Below are 21821 nucleotides of genomic sequence, written 5' to 3' on the forward strand. Positions count from 1 at the left end.
CCAAGACAAAAAAAAAAAAAAAATATATATATATATATATATATATATATATATATCTTATGAAAATAGAGAGAGTATTAAAGACTGAATTCTGCCCCTCTTTAAAAAAAATAACTCACATGTCAAAGCTCTAAACCCTAACATGACTATATCTGGAGATAGGTAGGACCTATAAGAAGGCAATTAAGGTTAAATGAAGTCATAGGGTGGGGCCCAATACCGTAGGATTATTGTCATTACAAGAAAAGGTGTCAGAGCACTTGCTCTATATTTCTTCCCATGTACACAAAGAGCACACCAGTGACCACCTACAAGTCCCATTGGTGGTGGACACATTGATCTTGAACTTCCCAGCTTCCAGAACTGTGAGAAAATTAGTGTCTTATTTAAACCACCCAGTCTATGGTACTGAGTTTTTGGCAACCTGAGCTAACTAACAAATCCTGAGAGTTTAGTAGACATCATCTACTAAAAAAAATGAATGTAACTAGCTCATCCTTAACCCTGTGAAAGATTTTCCCTCTAAAACTATGAAAGGAACCTAAAACTTTGGATTTAATGGCTCCTTTGGTTAAACGATTAAGCCAAAATACATCTAGTAACTTCGAGGTTTTTTAAGTAGAGTATAAAAACTGTACCTTAGGGCACCAACTATGCCACATTCTACTAAGGGAAACTTATTCATTGGAAGAGAAATAACCTCAAGGTAAATAACCAGAAATGATAGAAAACAGACATGTTGGCCACAGCACGGGGACCAATATCAGCAAATATTTTGTCTACTTCTATGAGCTCAGCATCAGCCTTATCTGAATCCAGACATGGCCCCAATGATCAGCATTTGAGGCAAATGAAATGTGGAGGTTATCTGAACCAAGACACCAGCCCAGATGCTGAGCTCACAGGAGGTTCAGTCGTTTGGAGAGGATCCTCTTTGTCACACAGAAAGTGTCAGGTGTAACAATTGAAAAGTTCTATATGCATACAGCTTCTGCCACCTCACCATGACTTTACCTTTCTAACGTCTTCATCAACATGAAAACAGAAAGTATTCCTTTATTCCCAGAAACATTGGTCCAAAAAGATAAAAGCCGAAAATAACTTTATTGTTCCTTCTAGAAACTTCATAAAGATCCACCAACTCATCAATAGAAAGCATCAAATAATGACACCAGATTCTTTGAACTTCTTGCTTCAAAATCTTTAGCTGGCTCTATCCATCAATCTTACAGCACGATCCTTCCTCAAAACTACTCAGCCACCTGTGTTGAAAGCTCAGTCGTAACTAGAGTTTAAAAACTCATAAGTAAGGACTGGGTGCATTGCTCAAGTGACAGAGTATTTGTCTCGCAAGTGCAAGGCCCTGAGTTCAAGCCCCAGTACTACAAAAAAAAATTTTTAAGTCATAAATAGCCCAACTTTCTCCCCACGACCACCACCACTGAGATGCTCCTAAGAGTCTGCTGTTTTGGTTTGGCTCTTAAATGACATCAAAGGCTGAATGCTTGGTCACCAGCCAGTGGGACAATTGGGAGGTGGTAGAACCTTTTAAAGTGAGGCCTAATAGAAAGTCATAGGGGGTATGACATTGTAGGGGATATTGGGACTTGGCACATTTTCTTTTTACTTCCTGGCTTCCATGAGGTAAGCAACTTTGTTTCACCATGTGCTCTCCTCTGATATTCTTGCCATAGGCCCAAAAACAACAGAGTCAGCTGACCATGGACTGAATCTTCTGAAACTATGAGCCAAAATAAATCTTTCCCCCTTTTAAATTGATTATCTCAGGTATTTTGGCATATCAATGGAAAGCTGACCAAAACATCTGTCCAGGTAGTGTTCTCGCTAACTACAGCAAGAATAGACTCTTGTTTTATCTGACATATTGTCTTGGTGATGCTTCAGGGAGCCAGCATTCTGTAGAAGTCAGGAAATAATCCAGAGTAACTAAAGGGCATCAGATGTCTTGCAGGATGAAGAGACAGAAGAGTCACTTCAGAGAAATAAGCCAGAAGGATAAGCATCAAATTGTGGAATGGCAAGACAGGCCTCACTGAGGTCAAGAATCACTAAGCTGGGTACAGGTGTTTCACCCTCTATCCTAGCTACTTGGGAGGCTGAGCTAGGGAGGCCAGTCTGGGCAAATACTTTGCAAGATCCTATCTCCAAATTAAACAGAGCAAAATGGACTGCAAGTGTGGTTCAAGCAGTAGAGTGCTTACTTCACTGAGTTCAAATCCCAGTCCCACCAAACAAATAAAAAAAAGAATCACCACTAAGATTGGAAAAGAATGGCTCCACTATGGTGTCATGATGTCCTTGCATGGATTCACAGAAGCTATACAAGCAAAGGTTTTCCCCAAGCTAATATGAGTGTCAACAGAATGTTTTGTGATCCTCCCAGAACAAGAAGGATGGAAGCCCTAGGAAGTGCTTCTCTAAGGCCACCTTCCTATTTCTCCTGTCAGTTTTTTGTCACCTGGAGTCTTCTTGCCCCAACCCTCTTTGAAGTGCAGCAGAATATAAAGCCACTTAGCTACAACCTAGCAACTGGTAGCATGTGACTTGCATTGCAGTCTCTTAGTCCCTTTGGTGTCAGCATCATTCTTTTTCATGTGTGAAATCTAGACCTTTAGAAAGTGGCACCTTGGTCTAATCTTCTTTTTGTTCTTTATGTAATAAACTAATTATAAAGATGGCATGTTACACTTTTAACCACAGAATGAGTCAGGACTTGACCATGGCCTGGCCTTGTCTAATGTATGCTTGACAGACACTAAGTGAACCTGTGAGATCGGCATTGTTGTCTAAGGCCCAATGGTCTCCCAACTTCATTCCCACCCCATAGAGAAAAGGCAAGGATGGGGAGGTTTATAGGGAGATTAAGAAATAAAAGTAACAATTATTTTGGGAGGAGAGTGCTTAGTCTCATTCCTCTGGTTTGCCCCAACCCTCTTGGCCTGCTTATCAACTCCTTCTTCCCCTTTTTGGAAGGAGTTATTTAGCTGATGAGTGACTGACATGAGGCCACACTTTCCTGATGACATGGAATTAACTCATTGGAAGTCTGTTGCTCTCTTTTCTGCATCTCTACTCAAGCTCATTGCAAAGCAGCAATGACTTACAAGCATGTCCGTCCCATATTCTCCATCATCCAGGGGAATCTAGCTGCATGACTCTCAAGACTATTTTCTTGATTATTTCCAAAATTAGGGGATAGGGGTGCAAATTATCAGGCAACCTCAAACTCAAAGAAATTTGATTAAAAGAGAAAAATGTAAATTTGGAGGAACATTAGGAGATTTTTAAAAGAAACTGAGGTAAAATAACAAGGAAACACAAAACAAGTTATAACATCTAAAGACAAAGAAGAAACAACTAAAATTTAATGGAAAGTAATACAGCAACATGAAATAAGTAATACAAATGGGGGGGAAAAGTGAAGTAGAGGGCTAAAGATTTCATATGAATTGATAAAATTAAATCTAAATACCAAAAAATTTAAAACACATAAGCAAGGCAAAAACATTACAACATTTCTCTGAAGTTGAGGCTGAGGCAAGAAAATTGATTGAACCCAGGGGTTCCAGGCCATCCTGGGTAACATAGTAAGACATTGTATCTGTCTCTCTCACTTTCTTTTCTTTTGGCAGTACTGGGGTTTGAACTCAGAGCTTTGTGCTTGCTAGGCAGGAACTCTACCACTTGAGCCACTTCACCAAACCAAAGAAAAAAACTAGCAGTGTATGGATCCTATGTCTTAAAAAACAAAACTCAAAATAATAAAATTTAAGGTAAACAATTGAAAGAGGAAAAATGGGAATAAATGGTGAACTCACTCCTTATTAAGAGTCCTGAGCACTGGTGGGTCACACCTGCAATCCTAGCTACTTGGGAGACTGAGGTCAGGAAAATCATGGTTCGAGTCTGGCCCAGGTAAATAGTTTGAGATATCACCATCTCCAGAATATAATGGATTGGAGCAAAATGGACTGGAAGTCTGGCTCAAGTGGTAGAGTGCCTGTTTTGCAAGCACCAAGTCCTGAATTCAAACTCCAGTCCCACCAAAAAAAAAAGAGTTCTGAGTTGGCTTAGACATCCCCAGGCTCCACAGTAGATTTCTTCCTCAATGGGAAGTTGATGGAATCACCCCCAAACCCCATGCTTTCTTCTGGAGGCTTCAATTGGCACCTAGCATGAGGATTCCAGGCTCTTGAATAAAAATAACACAAACCTAAATCTCCTTGACCTCTTTACAAACTCCTAGGCAAATATTCTTTGTTTTGTTCTTTGGTTTAACTGCATGTATAAGTAGATGGGAAGAATAGAGACCATTATCTCCCCTGCCCTAGTTTGTTAAGTTGCTATAACAAAATACCACAGGCTGACAAGCTTATAAACAACAGAAATTCATACCTCACACTTCTGGAAGCAGGTAAATCCAAGATTAAGGTGTGGGCAGGTACAATGGAAACCTGCTTCCTGGTTCTTGTCACATGGAGAAGGGCAAACAAGCTCCCTTAGGTCTATTTTATAAGGGCACTAATCCATTCACAATGGCTTCTCCCTCATGAACTAATCACCTGCCAAAAAGCTTCACTTCATTGGGGTTTAGGATTTCAACATAAGGATTTTGGAAGGAGACAAACACTAGTATCCCAATTCTTTCATGTCCTCTTCTGGACTCTCATTAGGTTGTCCATTAGTTCATCTGACAACTACTTTTTGAGATCTTGCTCCGTGCAATTGTCAGTTGTAAGTGGCTATTGATACAGCACCTACCTACAGGTTGAGAAAGATTGTAAGTAATTTTGTGACTACAACTGTGGTTAAGTGCTATGAAGAAGCTCAGAAGCTATCAAAATGACAAACAGGAATGTCTTGAGAGAAATCAAAGGCTTTCTAAGGAAAATGTTTGCTGGTATGAAATTAACTCAGCCAAAAGGGAATTAAGAATATTGTAGGTGAAGAGAACAATGGGAACAACTGGTTTCACATTCAAACTACTGTAATAAATGACTCTGTAATTATGAATATGGTTTTGCCCAAATTACACAAAATTAATTTTATCTGCAAAAGTATTATTCTTAGCAATCACTCAATTTGATTCCTTGATAAATTACTATTCAGAAGATTTAAGTTGATTTTAATTCATCTCATTTCCTATTCATAAAAATTAATGTAAGATCAATTTTTATTATAAACTTTCAATGAAACTTCTTGCCCTTAAATCTAAATCTAATTTTCCAAGGTCTAGCGATAAATTTTATCAAGATTTGATTCCTCATGATAATTAATCAGATTTTATCAGGTATCATTTTTAGCTGTTTCAGTTTTATTTACTGTTAAGTTTATAAGTAATATTTGCTCTGAGTAAGAAGAATGAGTTTTTATTTTTTTAGTTAACCCATGAGAAAATCTTATATTGTTCTATTGTTTAGGACTGATCTACTAGACCGGTTGTCTAACTTTGCAGTCTCAGAACACCTATAGACTCTTAAAACTACTCAGGTCCTCAAAGTCCTTTTTTTATGTAGGTTTTAACAACCAATTGTTGCTGTGTTATAAAATAAACCTGATGAATTTCTAAACATTAATTTTTAAAAATACTGCAAGGGCGATGATGGATGTGAAGAGTTGCATTCACATTTTTGCAAATCCTTTCCATGTGGTCTTCTTATGCTTTCCACATTCAAATTATTCTAAGATCACACATCATTTAGGCCTCAAGAAAACTACCCTCTGAAAGAATGTGAGGGGATGACTGGGGGTGTGGTTTAAGTGGTCCAGCAGTTGCCTACCAAGTGCAAGGCCCTGAGTTCAAACCCTAGTACCACCAAAAGAGAAAAAAATTTTTAAAAGACTAAAATCACTTTTTTAAAAGCAAAAGAGGAGATATCTCTGTATTATTATAAAAATAATTTTGTCCTGGTGGATCCTTAAAGGGTCTTGGAGAACCTTAGTGGTCTTTAGACCATACTTTGAAAACTGTTTCTGTGCATGGGGTGTTCCAAATGTTCTTCATTTCTTGGTTACAATGCCTAAGATTAGCAAAGGAATCATGAAGATTAGTATAGTAAAGAGAAATTTATTTTATTTTCATTTTTTTGGTGGTACCTGGGTTTGAACTTAGGGTATTACATTTGCTACTACCACTTGAGCCACACTCCCAGTCCTATGAAGAGTGATTTATTAGGAAAATGAAATTACACTTGGAGGGGTGAGGTGGGCAACTGGAATAAGGACTGGCTGCCTAAACAGGGACAGTACAGTAGGGGCAAGATAGGTAGTTCAGGCAAAGATTGACTGCAAGAAGACTGTGACAGCTGGGGTTTTATGTAGTAGGGGAGTGGTTAGTAGGTGGTGTCAAACCAAGGGCCCTCCCCAGATGGTTTGACCGTGGGGTAGAGGCTTCCTGGGTGAGGGAAGGCATAGACCTGTGCATTTGATCTTCCTTACCCTTCCTGGTTTAACTTTGATATGGGGAAATGGGCTCCATAAGGATATAGATCTATTATCTTGATCATTAGCACAGGGTACAAGCCGTCTGGGGCCATCTGGAATCTATTAGCCAGGGGCATTTCCCTGTTCTGCTACTACTGATCTCTTGCAATGTTGCAATGTTTTTCAATGGATCCCTCACATACCATTTGATGTGAGGTATCAAACTGTTATTTTCATAATTATACTTTTAAAATTTTCTAATAAAGAAAATTTATAACAATACACTTGATGCATTTAGTTACTTCATTTTTTTCTTTCTTTTTTTTTGGTGGTGGAACTGGGGTTTGAATTCAGGGCTCTACACCTACCACTTGAGCCATAGGGCCAGCACTTTTGCTTTAGCCAGCCTCAGACCTAAATCCTCCTATGCCTCCTCTGTAATTGTGATTACAAAATGCACCACCACACCACACCGGCTTGTTTGTATGGGGTCTCTTCAACTTTCGCCCAGGCTGGCCTAGAACTTAAATCCTCCTGATCTCCACCTCCCGAAAATCTGGGATCACAGCAGTGAACAATGGTGCTTGGCTTACACATGTGATTATTTCTTAAAGCACACTAAATTAATCTCAACTGAAAGAAAGTTAATTTATGTGTCCAACTCAAAGAACCAACCATAACATTTTGTACTTCTAGTATTTTCTACAAGAAGAGTAGATTACCTTCACTTTGAAAACTATTTTTTTAGTATATAATAGTTTTACAAGGGGTATACACTGTGATATTTATGTATGTGCTTACAGTATTTCTAGGTTAGATTTATCCCGTCCATCATTCTCCCTCTTCCCTCTTCTTCCCTCCCCCCTTTCTTTTGAGTAATTTCAACAGGTTTCATTTTTCTATTTTCATATATGAATACAAAATACATCCACCATATTCACCCTCATTCACCCTTTCCTTATGTCCACCCCCCTCACACTGATGCCAACCCCCGTAAAAGTCTTGTGAAAACTGTTCTTTTTGAAAATCAGCTATGTATTCATTTGCAAAGACATAGCAGTCAGTTTTGAAAAAGATTCTGGGGCAGTAAAAGGGATTTATATTTGCAGGAAGCAGAAATGAGGAATATTAGATACTGGTTAGATACGTGCAGTTTACTATCAACCTGATCTGGGTGAGGACCCCAGATTTAGCACTTGCTAGCTCTGCGATGTTGATTAGGTACCGTTTGTGGATTCCAGTTTCCCTTCCAGTAAAATAATAACACTAACTTGCAAGCTAGGCAAACATCAAACCAGACACCTGGCACACATGGGCACTCAGTATGTAGCAATTCTTGTTAATAAGTTTAAATGATCAACTTCTTGTCCCCAATGCAATGACTGTCGGTGCACCGCTTTCGGTAAGGAAAGGCGCACCTGCCCTGGCGCAGGTGGCTGGGTCTAGAACATTAAGTGGAAATCGAGCTTAGGAAGCGTGATTTCCACGTCAGAAATGGCACAAATCAAATGTCCACACCGCTGAGACAAGGACGCTCGGGAGTCAACCACAGTGGCCTGGGACTCCTGCGCACGCGCGCCCCGCCCTCCGCCTGACGGTTCGACCCGATCTGGGCTCGTCCAGTCGGCTCTGGCATTGCAGGGGCTCTCGTTCTCGCGATACTTCAGGCCAGGCGGCCTGGGTTGGGGGGGGGTGGAAAGGCGGGTCCGCCGCCAGGCAGCGGGGCGTGAGGCGAAGGCACGCAACGTTCCCAGAAGGCTGTGCGCGCCCCTTGCTTCCTGCACATCTTCTGAACGAGCGCGTGAAGGGCTCTTCGCAGTTTGGCCATGGCGCTTCACGTCCCCAAAGCCCCGGGCTTTGCCCAGATGCTCAAGGAGGGAGCAAAAGTAAGGGACGGAACAAGAGGGTGAGGTGGGAGAGCCGGCATGGGGTTGTAGCGGCCGTACGGAAGAATGGCCTAACCGACCCGGCGTGCTCCCCTGGAACGGCGGTCGGGGAAAGCGAAGGTTGCAGAAGGGGAGGAGGTTTGGCCGCCAAAATCCGCGGACGTCCCTGTTGTCCCGGACCTTGGGGAGGGCGGAGGGGCAGCGAGGACAGTTCGGTCTACGCTCTGCCTGGCTGACCTCCCACGCCCTAAGGGGAACGGGGAGCGCGAAGCCGAGTGACGGGGATGGAGTCGCTTCGGAACCGTGGGGCGCACTGCGCACGGCTCGCGGGTCCTGGCGTGGCAAGGGGCGAGGGACAGGGCTCCCGGTTCAGCTCGCAGGAGCAGTGCTCTGTGTGTTAGAGGATGTAAGCCTGGCTTGACGTAAGACGCACCCCTCTGGGTCTTGTTTTGCCTCTTCCTTATTTCGTTTACTTTTGCGGGGCTGGCGATTAAACCCAGGGCCTCGCACTTGCTAAGCAAGCACTCTTTCACTTGAGCCATGTCCCCAGTCCCCTTCGTCTTTTTTTAGTTGAGACTGGGCCAAAAGTATCTTGCTTAACTTTGTAGCTCACAGGGTAAGTTACATCCTGGCCCAAGTAAAACTACTTAATTTAATGGTCTCTAACGTAATTTCAGGAGTGTAACTTTTAAAGATGTTTGTCTTTCGCCTATTCAAGCTGTCACATAATCGTACTCCTTTTTGTCTGCCAGATTTCCTGTGTTTAATTAAGAAATAGGTCGTGTAGTTCAATTTAAGGTTTTATTGGAAATAGAGAAGCCTTGGCAGTTTTAGGGAGCCAGGTTCTTTGTAAGATGCCTTTTGGAGATAATTTGGGTCTACTAAATAAATGTCAGTGTTTAATGTAAATGTTGGTAAATTTTTGGAAATTACATGATGCCCCCTTAAAAAATAAGACTCTAGTCATTGCTTCCAACCTCGATCTTTTTAACTACGACTAATTCAGGTTTGTGCAAGGATATATCACAAAGCATTATTTGTCACTCAGGTGCTGGTAGTTTTTTTGCAAGGCACTGAGATACTTCATTCAGTAAATAGGTATTGAGGGGACTGAAGTGGACAAGTCCCAGCACTCTGAGACTTTATTGTGTTCCGAGGAAAATACAAAGGGAGGATTTCAAATAATAAAAGAAACAGTACTAACTGGCTGGGACCATAACTTAGTGGTAGAGCACTTGCCTAGCATATCTGAGGCCCTGAGTTCAGTCCTCTGTACTGCAAACAACTAGTACTAACTACTGTAAAGAAGGAGAGGAAGTAAACAAGTCTGTCTCCCAAAATAGGCCAGGGTAGACAGGTAGGTAACTGGGGAAGAACTCAGTGCTGAGTGACAGGAGGAACCAGTTGAGATTAGAGAGGGAATGCTACTGGCTAAGGATCAGCTAGTAAAATAGTAAAGACCATGAGAGTAGGTTTGACCTGTCAAAAAAAAAAAAAAACAAAGTAGGGGAAGTAATGACCCTGAAGTTTACCAAAGGAAGGCAAGGATGGTATAAGCTATAAGACAGAGGCCAGAACATGTAGGGACTTGCATCCAGTAAGAGGGATTTGCATTTTATTGTAAAAATGATGGAAAGCCATTGAAGGGTCTTAATTATGGGAGTAATATAATCAGATGACTATTCCTTGGGGATTGGGAGCCAGGGGAAGAAATCAGAGTCTAAGACAGGAGGTATGACTTAAATGTTACTGGTAGAATCCAACTCTTGTTGCTAAGGCACTTATGAAGTCAGTGTTACTCTTGCATGGATCACAGTTCCAAGTCAACTATGGTTTTTAGTATTGTGAGCAAGTTTTTCAAAGTGTACACATTGAAATTATATTGCAATTCAAAAGAGCATTCAACAGTTGGTACACTTACTTCCCAAATGTTTTATTGGCAGATGCTTTAAGTGGAAATTCCTAAGGAAAATAGAACTACAGGCTTTACGAAGACTAACACAATAAGAAAAATATTCATACCACATTTCAACTTTTAGTTAAAAAATATACTCTAGAAAAGGTTTTTTTATCTGAAATACCTCATATCATTTCCCTAATCAGTCTTAGCACTCTTCCCTAATTTACACTAATAAAAAATTACAGGCCTATGATTTGATGGGCAAGTTATGGTTTGTTTATTCATTCAACTAGTGAAGAGATGTATGGTTTTCTTATGACTATCAAGTGCCATGTTTTACATACATAAGTTTTGTTTGATTGTCTCATCAATCCTGTGAGGTAGGTACTATTATTATCACCCCATTTTACAGATGGAAAAACTTGCCCAGGATCATGTAGTAAATTAGCCAGAAAGTTTAAGACTTGGAACTAGTCAGTCAGACCTTGAACTCTGTGTACCAAATACTCAAATAATACTGCCTCTTTACTGGAAGTAAAATCAGCAAAGATATTTTTTGTTTGAAAATTCTTGTTTCATTGTCCTATTTAAGCAGAAGTTTTATTTTGCAGCATTTTTCAGGATTAGAAGAGGCTGTGTATAGAAATATACAAGCTTGTAAGGAGCTTGCCCAAACCACTCGTACAGCATATGGACCAAATGGTAATTGTCAAATTCATGTTTTTAAAAAATGTAATAGAATTTTGTGTATTAGCTTTTCTTTGCTACTATTGTTCTGAGGGTATTGTATTTACAGTGTGGTTTTGAAAGTTATTTCAACCTAACTAGTATGTTTCTAATTTTTAACCAGCAACTCAGACATCTAGAAAAACAGGAATCTGTTAATTTTTGTCTTACTGAGAAGGTAGAAAATTATAGCTTTCACTATTGACATATAATATTCATTCTGAGAAAAGCTGAACAGTTATTTCATAAAAAGTGACGTAGATTAAGGGAGAAAATTTTCTCTTTTTCTCTTGCCTTCATCACTTGAATTTAAAATACAAATTTATGGACTAAGCATAAAATTTAATATACTCTTAGTAGATTTTGGTTTTTGTGCATATTAATGTTTATTGAGCACTTGCTGCATGCCAGGCATGTTGCAAACAATATAAAAATCAAAAATGTTAACAAGATTTGGAAGTATTTTGTCCCTAGTAGACATAGGAGACTAGGAAAAAAAATGGTTGTGTGGTCAGGAAAAGCCCATGGATCTATGACATAGACCTGAAGAACAGCTATCTGTTGAGTATCTCAACACTTAATAAATGCAAGTGAGGTGGTTTTTTTTTTTTTTTTTTTTTTGACTAAATTTTCTTGGGTCTTTGGGGAAGGATTTGACTAACAAGATTTTTTTTAATATTTTTGAGGAATGAACAAAATGGTTATCAATCATCTGGAGAAATTGTTCGTGACAAATGATGCAGCAACTATTTTAAGAGAGCTCGAAGTAAGTTATTTTCAAAACCAACCAAGAAATGTTTTGATGACATCAGAAATTTAGTGTATTTAAACATAGAAGAATTAACTTATTTCAGGTTGGATAAAAAAGGGCTATTCCAACTTGAAAATACTCTGTTTGAATGGACTTACCTACCCTACAAGGAAATTAGAATCTATATAAAACGTACAGATGAAGGAGTTTATGTTGTTTTATGATCATCACATTTTTTCACTTGATATTCCCTTTTATACCAGGTTCAGCATCCTGCTGCAAAAATGATTGTGATGGCCTCTCATATGCAAGAGCAAGAGGTTGGAGATGGCACAAACTTTGTTCTGGTATTTGCTGGAGCTCTTCTGGAATTAGCTGAAGAACTACTGCGGATTGGCCTGTCGGTTTCAGAGGCAAGTGTTCATGTTATAATTTACTTCTACTCAATTGTGTATATATATATATAGTAATACTTAAAATTTAAAATTATTACCAAAGGAATAGTTAACATTATTGAGCCGCTTACTCTGTCCTGGCATTGTATTACATGTGTTGTGTTTCACATGTGGTACTATTTTATCCTCAGAAGAATCCTATTAGTGAGACCTACTAAACCCATTTTATTTCAAATGAGGACAGTGAAACTTGAGTTAGAAAAATGTTGCCCAAGATCCTCTAGTTAGTAGTAAGTGATGGAGTCAGGATTCAAATTTGTTTTGTCATCGAAGCCATAACTAGTATAGTCTGCCATATGTATTAGTCTGTAAGTACTTTCGTTATTCTAACAAATCTTTTTTTTTTTTCTTTAGAAGTGCTGGGGTTTGAACTTAGGGCCTTAGGTTTACTAGGCATATGCTCTTAAAATTTGAGCCACTCCTTCAGCCCTTTACTTTTGTCATTCTTATATTGAAAGTAAAAGTAAATATCCGTATTCATTGAGTTATTATAATAAGCTAGATTAAATCGTGTCAAAATTAATATTTTTTAAAGAAATGTTTTTCTTTACATTTTAGGTCATAGAAGGTTATGAAATAGCCTGCAGAAAAGCTCATGAGATTCTTCCAAATTTGGTATGTTGTTCTGCAAAAAACCTCAGAGATGTTGATGAAGTGTCATCTCTACTCCGTACCTCTATAATGAGTAAACAGTATGGCAATGAAACATTTCTGGCCAAGCTTATTGCTCAGGCATGTGGTAAGTAAATGTAAATGAAAAGATGTAAAATAAAAATCTCTTTTAATGTTACTAACATATTTTCTCTGTTGTTTCAAAATATGTGTTGATGTATCTCATTTTCTTAACAGTGTCTATTTTTCCTGATTCTGGAAATTTCAATGTTGATAACATCAGAGTTTGTAAAATTTTGGTAAGTAGGGTTTTTTTGGTTTTTTAGTTTTTTTTTTTTTTTTAAACCGTCCTGGGGAGTTGAACATGTCGTGAGCATGGTAGGCAAGTTCTCTGCCACTGAGCTGTATCCCCAGCCCAAGGTCAGTTCTTTTTGAGTAAAAGAAAAAAAAAGTTTATCTAAACCTGAATTTTACTTCATGTTTTAGACATTTAGTACAAAACTGTCTTTTGAAGCATCATTTTATAACATTTTGGTATTACTAGGTTGTGATGTCACTACCTATGTGATTTAAAAGTTTAAAGTCATCATCTTTCCTTGATGTCTTAGGCGTTGAATAATGTATAAGCAAAATACTAATTTCTTTGCATTTTTCACAGATGCTGACTTAAAACAATAATTTAAAGGACAGTTTTGACTGGGGTGAAGGTTGTCCTATTGCTCTAAAATAATAAAATCCATATCATAATGTTAACACTGAAAAATTAAACTGTGTTTCTGGTAAAAAGAGTAGAACATAATAGGAGTGGTTTTCCACATTGGCATAAATTATCATAGTTGAATTTGATTTACACAAGTATATATGCTCTGTGTGTTCGTACATGTGCTGTATACTTTTTTCTCCATACATTTACTGCCCACCTTCCCCCACTAAATTAAAAGCTTGTAAGAGCAGAATCTTTGCTTTGTTCTCTGTTCTGTCTCTAGTACTGACAGCTGTGCCACCTATATTGGTATCACCTGTGCCAGTATAGCTATGCCACCTATACTGGCATCATCAGCTGGTGACTGGGTGAATAAATGGCTCAGTAGTTCTTAGTGACTCATTCCCACTGTGATTCCTTTGTGCCCACTTCACTACCCTATTTCCCCAGGTCTTTGTCTTGGTGTTAATTTATTTTGGAAAAGGATATTTTTGTTACATAAAGAATCACCAACATAGCCCTAATGTTGGTTTTACTGTTAACTCCTTTAGGGCTCTGGTATCTATTCCTCTTCAGTATTACACGGTATGGTCTTCAAGAAGGAAACTGAAGGTGATGTAACATCTGTCAAAGATGCAAAAATAGCAGTGTACTCTTGTCCATTTGATGGTATGATAACAGAAACTAAGGTATGTAGACTTGAGACCTGAAATGTAATCATTTGGTTGCTCTTGCAGATTAATGTTTATTTTTTAGGTAGAGTTAGTTCTAAGCAAGTACTTCCTAATTACTGAAAACTGCCCTATCATATATGTTTTTTAAACCAGACTTACATTCTTTGAATATCTAACTCAACTATTAGAGACTAAACTTGAAAAATTACTTAGTGGTACTATTGCTTATATTTGAATATACAGCACTTGACATTTCAGCAGCTGAAAGAATATGAATACTTTGTGTGCTTTTTGTGAAAACGTTTTTACAAATGTTGGCACTCTGACTCAAAAAACACACTTAAGTCTTTTTTTTTTAAAAAACACATGAAGTTTGAAGGTTGTGTTTATAGCCAACAGTGGCTGGCTTTATGCCTAATATTCTTAAAATCCAAGTTGTTGACTTTAAAAAGTTGTGTCGAGCTGGATTCCAGTGACTCAGAACTATAATCCTGTCTTCTTGGAAGGGTGAGATTGGGAGGATTGCAGCTTGTGGTCAGCCCAGGCAGGGAGGAGTTCTGAAGACCCTATCTCAACCAACAGCTGGGAGTGATGTTGTGCACCTGTCATCCCAGTAACAGTGAGAAACTTAAAACAGGAGAAGCATGGTCCATGCTGGCCTGTGCAAAAAGGGAGACCCAGTCTCCAAAATAACCTCCAAAAGGAGCTAGAGGTGTGGCTTAAGTGGAGGAGTGATTACCTCACAGGTCAGAGCCCTGAGTTTAAAACCCCAGTACCACCAGGGAAAAAAAGAAAAGTGTTGTAGAATTGGAGAAAGAATGGTCAGTCATTTCACGTTTTAGGGAAAGTTTGAGAAGCACAATGTTGTTGTTTTTTGTTACACTACCTTGGTTTTTGTGTAAAAGACAAAGCCATCTGCCAAAATTATCTAAAATAATAGTGTTTCTCCAACTTTTCCTCCAAAGTGGCTGCAAATGTATCTGCTTTGGAATGAGGAATTGTAAAAATAAGCTTGAGTGTCTATAATTTCATAAAGATTTTGTATCCTGCCTCATAGTACATGCATATTTATCTTCATGTTTTGTCCCAAATACCTAAATTATTTCTTGAATAAAATGTATCCTACGACTTCAGACATCAAGGTTGTGAAATGATTTTAAAGGAAGTGCTTGCTTGTTTTGCCAGGGAACGGTATTGATAAAGACTGCTGAAGAATTAATGAATTTTAGTAAGGGAGAAGAAAATCTCATGGATGCACAGGTCAAAGCTATTGCTGATGCTGGTGCAAATGTCATAGTAACAGGTGGCAAAGTAGCAGACATGGCTCTTCATTATGCAAACAAATACAATATCATGTTGGTGAGGTAAGAGCTACGTTCTATTAACTGATACTATGAGTGGTTTTTAGGTAGGGAAACACTAAGCAAACTAAGCAAACTATAAAGACAGTTAAAAGGGAGGTACGAGGTTTTCAAACAAACAGCAAAAGGATTTAACCTAGAGGGTATCCTCTGAGAAACTTTACATTTAAGCTGTGAGAGCTGAAGGACTAATGAGTATATTGAAGAGGGAGAGGAAAAAAAGGCATTACAGGTAAGAGGAACAGCTTCAGCGATCAGACACAGTATACAAGGTATATTGCCTGTCAGCTACAATGTAGAGTTACAAAAATGCCTTTTAATCTGTGAACATATTTATGGGCACACTAGACAACTTGTCTATATCTTTCTGTCTACCACCATGTGCCGAGTCAGATGTGCACAGTAAATCACTATGCTTCTCACAGATCATGTAACTAACTACATAAAGTATATATGCTATAAACTGATTGAAGATGTGTTGTTGATGAGCTTGACTCACAAAATCAGAGGAATTGGCTTCTTAGCCTCAAGACTCATTGCAATCCAGATGTTTTCTGAGCTTGAATCCAGAATTGAAAGAATGTTACTTGAGGGCTGGTATATGAGGTCCTATTTAATCTTTGCACTTGATACTGTGAATGGTGGAATTAAAACTAAGGTTTTGGTTTTGGTTTTTTTTTTTTTTTTTAAAGGCTAAACTCAAAGTGGGATCTCAGAAGACTTTGTAAAACAGTTGGTGCTACAGCTCTTCCTAGATTGGTATGTATTTTTGGAAAATAATAAAGATAGTTAAATTCATGTGAATTTTTATTACAGCAGTTACTTTCTTACAGACTCCTCCTGTCCTTGAAGAAATGGGACATTGTGACAGTGTTTACCTGTCAGAAGTTGGAGACACACAAGTGGTGGTTTTTAAACATGGTATGTAATGTAATAATGGTAATATGTGCTTATGTATAATTGTGAGGAATTTGTTTTATTTAGTATGCAAATATACTTCTTCACAGAAAAAGAAGATGGTGCCATTTCTACTTTGGTGCTTCGAGGTTCTACAGACAATCTGATGGATGATATCGAAAGGGCGGTAGATGATGGTGTTAATACCTTCAAAGTTCTCACAAGGGTCAGTATTAGCAGTAATCTTCTTTAGTAAATTTGTAATGTCTTTTAACGTGGTTGGCAGACTCCTAAAACATTGTGAGAATTTCAAAATGAGTGATTTATATAAAGCAAAACAACTTTTTCACCTAAGACTTATGTGTCAGAGGCTAACACATAGGCTAATCCAAAAAATGATTGTACAAAGGAATAAATAGCAAAGCAAGGATTTTTTTTTTTATTGTTTTCATGGAACAATTTATGGTTAGTTCTGACTATAATACATGGCCTTCATTGCTAAAGCATAGTTCCTAGTGTTGTCTCTGTGGAAATGCAGGTAAGAGGGCTGTTCTCATTTCTTCACATTGGTCCTCCCTTATACCAGACATGGTATAAGAAAATTTGATCCAATCACTTATTTTTTAACCGAGCTTATATTAGATTTTGCATAACGATGCTCATTAAAAACTCTAGTCAGATGGAATAGTGGAATCTGAACTGTAGGCTGCCTTTTAGCAACTTCTGTTTTTCGGACTCCTTACAGGATAAACGTCTTGTACCTGGAGGGGGAGCAACAGAAATTGAATTGGCCAAACAGATCACTTCATATGGAGAGGTATGATCTTTTCTATATTAATTGCCCTTTTGTGTGTGTGTGTGTGTGTGTGTGTGTGTGTGTGTGTGTGTGTGTGTGTGTTTCTTGAATAAAATGCAGTAATAAACACAATTTGTTTTAGACATGTCCTGGACTTGAACAGTATGCTATTAAGAAGTTTGCTGAGGCATTTGAAGCTATTCCGCGGGCACTGGCAGAGAACTCTGGAGTAAAGGCCAATGAAATAATCTCTAAACTCTATGCAGTACACCAAGAAGGAAATAAAAATGTTGGATTAGATATTGAGGTATTTGAAAAGACACTGAACTTAAAATTGCTTTATTTTATGAACACACAATCTAAAAATAGTAATACCTATAAAGGTAAAATTAGTAAATAGTGGTAGGTCTGATTTATAAGTGAGTGATTTTCTTAAATAGTTCTTATTTATCTGATATAGCTATATTTATTTTTCCTTCTGTTTTATTGATAGCCTTAGTGTTAAGGGTAATACTTGTGCTTGATTATTTGCCTAGAACTGCTTTAGGAGCCATGCCAATTTTTGTTGAGTCATTATATAAAATTAAAATGAAAGGATGGGAAATGCTTTGTGTTGACAGGCTGAAGTTCCTGCTGTAAAGGACATGTTGGAAGCTGGTATTTTAGATACTTACCTAGGAAAATATTGGGCTATTAAACTGGCTACTAATGCGGCAGTCACTGTACTTAGAGTGGATCAGGTAAGTGAAATTTTTGTTTTTTAAAATGTTAACTTTCTATGGTTTAAGTAACGATCTTTCACAGAACTAGAATGTAACACTTCTGATTGTATTACCCTCACATCTTAGATGATAGATGCTAATACGCTCTTCCAATTTTTTAAATTTTCTATTATAAATTGTATTGAATGTATTACTTTAAAACGAGGATCTTTCCAGTGAAAGAAAACTTAGTCAAGATAGTAAATCACCTACGTACAAATAACCTAGATAGTATGCTTAATATCTGGTATGTGGAATATGAAAAAAATTGTATGGACTGTGGAAGCATTATAAAATCCTGAAGTAGACAATATAAATACCAACCTTAAGGAAAATGAAGTCTGTAGTTATCTGTGAAGATGAGAGGACCTTGGCATTTATACCTTTACTTTTTTTTTTGCTATGACACATCATAGCTTTAGGTTCTAAAAGATCTTCAAGGTTTTGTGTGTGTGTGTGTGCATGCATGCACAGTACTGGGGTTTGAACTTAGGGCCCTGTGCTTGCTAAGTAGGCACTCTACTACTTGAATCATGTCCCCAAGCCAGTCTTCAAGGTTTTAAGATGACAATAGTCCTATCATTTTGCATTATTAAGAGGTAAACACTATTCTTGCTATAGTGTTAAATCAGAATTTGTATTACCCACAAAATTCTAGAAGTAATTATTAAACAATGAGCTACTTATAAATATTTAACAGAAAATTGTAATGGCTAAGGGCACAATATATACCCATATAGTGAAAATCATACCAAAATTAAATTTGTAAAAATTCTTAAAATCAGTGGAAAGACAACTAGACTTATTCCTGAGCACAATAAGGGACAATTTATAGCAATTACAGAACAAAATAACCTTTTTGTGAATGAGGAAGAATTTTTTTTTTCATTGTTAGAGATGACCACAAGTAGAACTGGATGTTCAATTTCAACTCAGTAGAAATAAGTAAAAGAGAAGTGCTGGGGGAAACAGGGCAGTGGCGGTGGCTGTTGTGTATAAGGCCCTGTGTTTGATCCTCAGCACCACCAAAAAGAAAAAGAAAAACAAGCAGAAACTGAATATTTGTGTACCAAATTTATTAGAAGTCTGTTTACTTAGTGGGTAGTTTCAGAAGTGGTTTTTTTTTTTAAGGCTTTCAGTAAAGTAATAGAAACATAAGGAATTTTTTATCCTGGAAGTCAGAATTTGACTAAGAATAAAAGAGGGAACAAATTAGAAGAGGGTGACAAAAGAAGCTAAGTAGACTGAAGCATGAGGTGAGCAGAAATTCTGGTAGTGTAAGTTCTTAGCTGACGAGCTTTTGAGTCGGATGTCAGTTATCCGAGCAATACACTAGTTATAACTGGTAGTCACAAAGGAACTTAAAATTTTTGGGTTTAAACTAGGAAGCCTGCTTTGCAATAAGGGTTTGTTCTTTGCACTCTGTGCACAAAGATGTAGCTGAAGAACTCATGATTCTGTTAGCCAGTTTTATTAGTGCTGTGAACTTACACATTCTTAAAAGCCAGTTATACCTGGTTTTGTTCAGAATATATTCCTGAAAGAGACTCACAAATCAAGTTTTAACCATGTTATATATATAAGGGGCTGAATTCTTTATTCAAATATCTTTTCCACTAGTTCTCAAAGTATGATCCCCAGATCAACAGTATCAGTATCACTTAAGAGCTTGTTAAAAATAAAGATTCTGCTAGGTGTAGTAGCGCATTCCTGTTGTCATCCCAGCACCAGGGAGGAAGGAGGATCATGAGTTTGAGACCTTCCTGGGCTACACTGTGAGTCTGAGGCCAGCCTGGACTACACTGTAAGACCCTATCTCAAAAAACGGATAAAAAACTCTCCAGATCCACTGAATCAGAACTTGTGAAGGAGGCTCAGGAAGTTTTAGCTTGCTTTCAAGTGACTGTGATACCTGCTAAAGCTTAGAACCTACTATTCTGGATACCTTTTTCCTCCTGTGCTGGGGATCGTGCACATGCTAGGCTAGTGCTCTCACGTTCCCAGTCCCCTCCAGTTTAGATTTCTTGCAGAGGCTTCTGAAAGGGACATTCAGTGTATTTGAGTGATAGTAAATATGGATAGTATATGTTGCTTAAAACAAGCCAAACCCCCTTTCCTTTTGGAAAGCAATGAAATTTTTATTATTTTAACTCCTTCCAAACTTATTTGAGCTCAAAACTACCACCATTTTTGTTTTTAAACATAAATCTTAAAATGATTTAACTTGACTTAAAGATGTTCTTTAATGGCACCAGCGCCAGTGGCTCACACCTGTTATCCTAGCTACTCAGGAGGCAGAGATCAGTTGGATTGCAGTTCAAAGCCAGCCTGGGCAAATAGTTCCTGAGACCCTATCTCGAAAAAAACCCATCATTTAAAAAAAAGGGGCTGGTGGAGTTGGCTCAAGGTGTAGGCCCCAAGTTCAAACCCCAGTACCGCAAAAAAAAATTTTTTTTATGTTTTAATGACTATACTGTACCTTGAAAATGTTGAGTTAGCACATTTTACATAAACTAGAGGGAAGATTTTTAAGATACGGTGCTTGGGGTTTTGTTTATGAATAAATGCTTCCTGCTGTGTAAATGTTCTCTCAAGTACTAGAACATTTCAATGTTAAACTTTTTATGTATGGACAACTTTAGATTATAATGGCAAAACTGACAGGTGGACCTAAAGTTAAACCACAAGGAAATTGGGATGGAGACGGTTGGCAAGACAAACCTCATATATAAATAGCAAGTCATGTGCCACACTGACTTGTACAGGGATGTATGAAAGTAATTTTCATTCTTCATTCATTGAGTTATCAAAGTGCATGTACTGAAATGAAATGTCTTTCATTAATCTGTGTGGGTTTTGTTACTGTTACCCACAGAAACAGGAAACTTTCTCACTGCTAGAAGTTCAGTTGAATTTCTAATAAGCTAGCATACTTTGTGCTCTAACAGTGTTTTACATGCAATATAGAATAGATTGTTTATGTTGAGATGATTGCTTTATCATCTCAAACAATGTTCATTCTAAAGGTGGAGTTATTAAGCATATTTTTGTGGTTTTGTGTTGTTACGCAGATCATCATGGCAAAACCAGCTGGTGGACCCAAGCCTCCAAGTGGGAAGAAAGACTGGGATGATGACCAAAATGATTGAATGGTTTGATTTTTACTATAAGTGAAGGTTATATATGTAGGGTAGGAATTGCTTAATGTTTTCTTATTCTCCTTAAATTAAGTGTTTTGTGTTTGTATCCTCAGCTGAATAAGACAATAAACATGTTACTGTTAAAGCCTCACTGATGACCAGTTATTTAATCTAAGTGATGTTTGTTTCAACCTTATTAAACACATTAGCTGTGGAATTTAGGGCAAATCACTTAATTTCTTTCCTTTTTGTAAGTTACTGAACACAGCCATGTTTGTGTAGTTACATATTGTGGGCAGCTGCTTTCTGTAAGGAAATGGCAGAGTTAAGTAATTGTGACAGACACATGGACCCAGAAAACCTAAAATAATAATATTTTGGTCCTTTACAGGAAAAGTCTGCCAACCCCTGGACTAGATTTCCATGGTGGTTTTTTTCTCAGCTTTGGAAATCTTGAGTTCTGGGGTGAATTCATTATTGAATGCAAGATTTACATTGTAGTAGTAAAGTACCAAAAAGATATTAAGAACACAACTGAAAATACACTTCCTGATGTATATACATTGTTAGTTTTCATAAAGCAGATCTTAAGATCAGTAAAAATGTGACTGGAAGTGAGGTTCAAGTGGTAGAGCCTCGAGTTCAAACCACAGTACCACTAAGTAAAGTGTTGAAAAAGCAAAAGAACATGCATAAGAACAGGATTTTGTAAGAT

The 21821-nt window shown here is 37.8% G+C and overlaps 1 protein-coding gene across 1 annotated transcript; it reads left to right on the forward strand.

Moving 5' to 3' along the window:
• Positions 1–8171: 8171 nt before the first annotated feature.
• Positions 8172–21257, forward strand: Cct8 (chaperonin containing TCP1 subunit 8). The gene is made up of 15 exons (XM_020163895.2): positions 8172–8330; positions 10842–10932; positions 11643–11722; positions 11971–12120; positions 12721–12901; positions 13012–13073; positions 14029–14166; positions 15337–15515; positions 16205–16271; positions 16346–16433; positions 16520–16635; positions 17155–17226; positions 17348–17512; positions 17826–17945; positions 21038–21257. Exons 1-15 carry the CDS (start codon positions 8271–8273, stop codon positions 21113–21115), a joined length of 1647 nt encoding a protein of 548 aa, XP_020019484.1. The 5' UTR covers positions 8172–8270; the 3' UTR covers positions 21116–21257.
• The last annotated feature ends 564 nt before the right edge of the window (positions 21258–21821 follow it).

Source organism: Castor canadensis, chromosome 5, assembly GCF_047511655.1.
Source record: "Castor canadensis chromosome 5, mCasCan1.hap1v2, whole genome shotgun sequence".
Classification (NCBI taxonomy): domain Eukaryota; kingdom Metazoa; phylum Chordata; class Mammalia; order Rodentia; family Castoridae; genus Castor; species Castor canadensis.